Source organism: Pyrus communis, chromosome 10 (genome assembly GCF_963583255.1).
Source record: "Pyrus communis chromosome 10, drPyrComm1.1, whole genome shotgun sequence".
NCBI lineage: Eukaryota > Viridiplantae > Streptophyta > Magnoliopsida > Rosales > Rosaceae > Pyrus > Pyrus communis.
The window spans coordinates 6,755,044-6,760,650 of NC_084812.1; the positions used below are offsets into that span (position 1 = coordinate 6,755,044).

The 5,607-nt window shown below is 33.7% G+C and overlaps 1 protein-coding gene across 1 annotated transcript; it reads left to right on the forward strand.

Moving 5' to 3' along the window:
* The first annotated feature begins 2,119 nt into the window (after window positions 1-2,119).
* LOC137748567 (probable serine/threonine-protein kinase PIX13) lies at window positions 2,120-5,607 on the forward strand. Its single transcript, XM_068488738.1, has 6 exons — window positions 2,120-2,259; window positions 2,502-2,851; window positions 4,183-4,318; window positions 4,404-4,546; window positions 4,823-4,946; window positions 5,068-5,607. Exons 1-6 carry the CDS (start codon window positions 2,199-2,201, stop codon window positions 5,487-5,489), a joined length of 1,236 nt encoding a protein of 411 aa, XP_068344839.1. The 5' UTR covers window positions 2,120-2,198; the 3' UTR covers window positions 5,490-5,607.

Genomic DNA, 5,607 nt, shown 5'->3' on the forward strand with positions numbered 1-5,607 from the left:
TTTCTTCAACCACAACTACAAACGACTAATTCACAGTTGCTGCAAGTAGACATATATAAGAATATAGCCTCTCATATAGAAGACACTTACCCAACAAATTAAGAGTGGGTTCTAGCAACTTATTCTGACTTACAGCTAGTTGAAATCAAACAAATAATTTCAACAAATATACAACGCTAGGAGAACTACTAATCATTTTTTCTAGGTGGAGTTACATATCCCATTGAGCATTATTATCTAAGTTCGTTTAAATCTACAAAATTGAATCTTCATTGCTCAAATCACGTATAAATTATTAAATTATATTACCCCGTACATACATGTTAAATGCATGATTGAGACTTTGCGATGGGTTAAAAATGTTTTCTAACTACTAAAAATGTTTCAAACCATGTTTGGCAGAAAAAAATCTACAATAAAAATACTTCTAGCACAAAGACTTACGAACACAAATGCTTTCGAGTTCCCAATCAGTACTAAAGCCATGATTAATCGATTGTACGAAATGAGGTCCGTGTGTCCCCCGCAGAGTAAGACTGCTGTGTTGTAAGCCACCCTTATGTGTTGTAAGTCACCCTTATAAGTTGTGTTCTAATTAAAGAAAAAAAAAAGCATGCTCATTGTATTCTTTATGATCATGCACATGAACTTTGGTTTTATAATTTTTTACGAAACTTTTAAAATTAATTTTAATATGTGGTTTTCGTAGATGATTTTCTCTTTGATTATTTTAAATTATTCTATATATAAAAATAAAAATTTCAAAGTTATGTTCTTTTTTACAGTCGGTATTGGGTGAGGAGAAAGAACCGCACACAGAATTGCAGATGCATGAATATGTGTTCTTGGACTGTTTGAGCTACAAAACCCTTTGTGGTTGAGGGTAAGAGAAAAAAAAACTTAGGTCAACCATTACAGGAGGAGTCTAATAAGCGTCAAGCCATTTCTTACCTATAAGCAATTGGCGTCGATGTAGTCAACAAGAATAATAATCAAGTGCTCCTCTCTAATTATACGTTTTAGCATAAACAAACCCCATTCATTGGAGAAAGTTTTGTGCATAAAAAACATAGCTTAGTATACTAAGGGAGGTGTATTCAATTGGGATTTTGAGGGATTTTAATTCTTTTAATGAATCTAGGGGTATTCAATCAAGATTTTAAGTGATTTTCTGAAATTGAAGGTGTATTTAATTAGAATTTTAAGATAGTTTATTAAAATCCTTAGAAATCTGGGTGTATTCAATTAGGATTTTAAATAAGTTTATAACATTTCAAGTGTATTCAATTAGAATTTGATTTTAAAGAATTTGATAAAGTTGAGGAATTAGAGGGAATTTGAGAGATTTCGTAGTGTATTTTAAGCATCCACAAATCTCACTTCTTCACATGAGATTTCGAGGGAATTGAATCAAAATTTGATATGGAATCTCTACAAATCTCACATCTTCTCAAATTCTCAATTGAATACAGAAGTTTCATAATATACGTGATTGAAATTTTTTTTTTTCAAGTATCTAATCACTTGTATTATGATATGGTTGCGTTAGGAAAACCAAATTTTTAAACAAAATTTTGTAAACCAAATGATATGTTTTTTTCATGATTTGATTGTTATTTAAGTGTTGATACATATGTATATTTTGTATTGGTTATATATTATTTGATTTGTAAATTTAATTTAAAATTTTAGTCTTTCTAATATTATCCAATAAATAAAAGGCGGATGATTGCTGCTGCATGCATATATAAAACTGTGCTGTCATATGACGTCGTTAATAATTGGGGGTTGACTGTTAAAATCAGTTAAACATTGGGGGTTGACTATTAAAATTAGTTAAATATTTCGTTTTCACAGCTGATGCCAAGCAAGTGAAAAATACAAGGGTTTGGAACTTTGGATAAAAAGAAACAGTTGACCAAATGCAATTAAGGATACAGCCAATTAATCCTTATGTTTTGGCGTTAAATATGAAGATTAAAGTTTTAATCTTTTTGTTAGAAATTAAAAAATGAAGCAACCTAGTGGGTTCATGGCAACTCCCCAGTTGAGCAGAAAGTCCAACTCTCCAACTATATAAAATGCCACTTCCAACCACATAAATTCCACTTCCATTCTCCTCCTTCAAGATCTCTCCTTTTGTCTCCCCACCTTTGCAAAATTACACAGATCTTTTTTCTAGTTGACAAAATTGAATCATGGGGAATTGCTGGACATCTCATGATCCTCATCCCAACAAATACATACCTTCAACTCCAGGTACAGTTTACTCCAACATTAGACCACTTTAATAAAAAATAAAAAAAAGGGTCCTCAAAATTTTCACAAATTCATGTTCATATTAGGTCAGTTGGCCAGGGCAGTCCATCAGCCTTGCCGCCCTGGTACTCCAAGTTCATATCACCCTCTCGAATATCTAGAATATCGTATTTTCAGACGAAAACGGTCATTGAATATCATACACGGTTCACGCATATTAATCATGTGTTATGTTTTTCTAGGGACATCGGGAACTCACAGCAAGAACATATTATCAAACACAAGCAGCAGTGTAGGAAGAAGTCAGTTTTCAGAAGCATCATCAAGCCCCAAAATTGAAGAATTACAATCACAACAACCCAATGGGCAGATTTTGGAGTCCCCAAACTTGAGAGTCTTCACTTTTGCAGAGATGAAGGCTGCCACCAGAAATTTCAAGTCAGATGCAGTTCTTGGTGAGGGAGGATTTGGGATAGTTTTCAAAGGTTGGGTGGATGAGAAAACACTTCAGCCTTCAAAAGCTGGCACTGGAATGATGGTTGCTATCAAGAAATTGAACCCGGAAAATGGGCAAGGATTTCAAGAGTGGCAGGTATTTTTATTTATTTTTTCAACTTTGATTTATTATTATGAATTTTTAATTAGTCAGGACCAGTTGTTCTACTATTTATTTATTTATTTTTAATTTTTTTTGGTCAAAGAGTATAATTTATCGAAGACGGCATCTTTTTTTAATTTTAATCATAACATGAATTTGGGTTTCATTCGAATTCAATTTCTAAAGATTTTTATATTTTATTTATTTATTATATATCGTACGATTAAAATTATTTTATTTAAAATTAAATATAAATAATATTTAATTAAAAATAATTATACGATGCATAATAAACGATATTCACGTACGAATTCAATAAAATCTCACCAAGAAAATCGAAAAAAAATCTTCTTTCCATAACATGTCATGATTTGGCAAGCCTGCTACCTCACAGTATTTATTATTTTTTCTACTCCAGTGGAGTTCAGCAGGACGTGGGCCCCACTTTAGAAGAAATATCTGTCGTTTTCTTGTTTATTACAAATTAAGAAATAGAAATAGACCGTGAGGAAGTCATGAGGCCAACAGGATCCTCAATCTTTTTTGCGTGGATTCGAAAGATTCGTGAATCGTGTTCATTTATTATATATTGTGTAGTTAATTTTTATCAAATACTATTTATATGTAATTTAAAAATATTTAAAATAATTTCTGATCACATGATTTACTATGAACGGACACGATTATCGAATTCTTGAAATCCTCACAAAGAGATCCAGATTGGTCATGAGGGAAGGGAATAGTTCAATCGTGCTAAGATCAAGCCATGAATTGAGTTCGACCGAACTGAAGACGTTTACTCTTGTCAACACTATTTGAATGAAGACTTTGTCGAAAATGTCCCTAACTTGCATCTGCATTGCAGATTAGGCTTTTATCAAAAAAATGTCTCGATGTGTTGATTAATAGTAGAACCATTCATTATGTAACTCTTGCACTATGCATTGATCATTACATCTTATTTATTCGAGCACTATTTTTAATTCAAAACTAGGGTAAGATATGTTTAAGTTTTGGTACAGAAAGTGAGAAATTTAAACTTGTATTTTTTAGTTCCACACTTCATTAGTTTGGAAAGCACCAGTTTTGTCATGGGAGATCATATTAGTTGGAGTTCATATCTTTCTTTAAAATCCCAATCCAAGTAGGTGGTGTGGTTTTAATGTTACATTGTGATTTGCTATGATGCTATCCTCGTTATACAATTTGGTTCAGTCTGTCATGTCTCATAGCCCTATTTCTTCTTCTTACATAATTTCTCAGCATCACTCTTTCTTTTGAAGCTAAATATGTTTCTCTTCTCTTGATCATATTTGACAATGCAGTCGGAAGTGAATTTTCTAGGTCGGCTTTCGCATCCGAACCTCGTGAAGCTATTAGGTTACTGTTGGGAAGACAAAGAACTACTCCTTGTTTATGAGTTCATGCAGAAAGGAAGTTTGGAGAATCATCTTTTCAGAAGTAAGAAACCAATGTGAAACCATGGAACTTAAGATATTTTGCTTCTATACCATTTTGTTAACTTTAGAATTTTTGTTTCGAGCAGGGAGTGCGGGCATTGAACCACTTTCTTGGGACAGAAGACTAAAAATAGCTATCGGAGCAGCCCGAGGCCTGGCCTTCTTACACAGTTCAGAAAAGAAAATCATCTACAGAGATTTTAAGGCCTCAAATATACTGCTTGATGGGGTTTGTACTTCTACCTAAGCGTTTCTGTCATACATATATATTATGTATACTGCATTATCTTTCTAAGAACCTACAACTGTAACCATCCATGTGATGTAATTTTTTTTATACAAGCGATATTATTCTTTATACTAATCTGAACGGCTGCAGAGCGATTTGAAATTGGGTGCATGGGGAGGATCACATCCACTCCAGCTAATGTGGCTACAGCCACTCTGCATGTATGTGATATAATTAAACTGTCTATTTTGTTAATCTCCTCTTTTATTTATGCAGAGTTTCAATGCAAAAATCTCAGATTTTGGCTTGGCGAAATTGGGGCCAGTTGGTGGAGAATCACATGTTTCGACTAGGGTCATGGGAACATATGGTTATGCTGCTCCAGAATACATTGCAACAGGTAATCAATCTCTAACAAAAAAGGAAGATCTTTTGGAATTTAGATATGAACATTCCCTCTGTTGGTTTTCACAAATCAGCTGATACATATTCCTGACATGTACTATACCCTAAACCAACAGGCCATTTGTACGTGAAGAGCGATGTGTATGGATTCGGCGTTGTCTTGCTTGAAATTCTGACAGGGCTACGAGCACTTGATCTGAAACGTCCCAAGGAACAACAACAACTTGTAGAATGGGCTAAACCACTTCTACTGAACAAAAGAAAGCTGAAAACTATTTTGGATGTGCGGATGGAAGGCCAATATGCCTTCAAGGCAGCAATGCAGACAGCACAGATTACTGAAAAATGCTTAGCGCCGGACCCTAAAAGCAGGCCTTCCATGATAGAAATCGTGGAGCAATTGAAACAAATTCGAGCAATCAAGGAACAACCAAAACAATCCAAACTTACAACTGTGCAAGCCACTTTTACTTTTGGAGCCAATAAACAGTCGATTCGCCGTTCATCGTATGATTCTAGGTTTCATAGCTCTCAATGATAAAGTGTGATAGTGATACTACAAGGTGTATGTATGTTGACGTTCAAACATCAAATTGAGAATGTTTGAACAATCACTTTTCTTTTTGTCAGTTTCCATATTGATTTTTTATTTAATT

Coding starts and splice junctions, on each gene's coding strand:
- LOC137748567 (XM_068488738.1), top strand. CDS start 2,199: ATGGGGAATTGCTGGACATCTCATGATCCTCATCCCAACAAATACATA. Junction 4,319..4,403: donor GGAGAATCATCTTTTCAGAA/GTAAGAAACCAA, acceptor TGTTTCGAGCAG/GGAGTGCGGGCATTGAACCA. Junction 4,547..4,822: donor CAAATATACTGCTTGATGGG/GTTTGTACTTCT, acceptor TTATTTATGCAG/AGTTTCAATGCAAAAATCTC.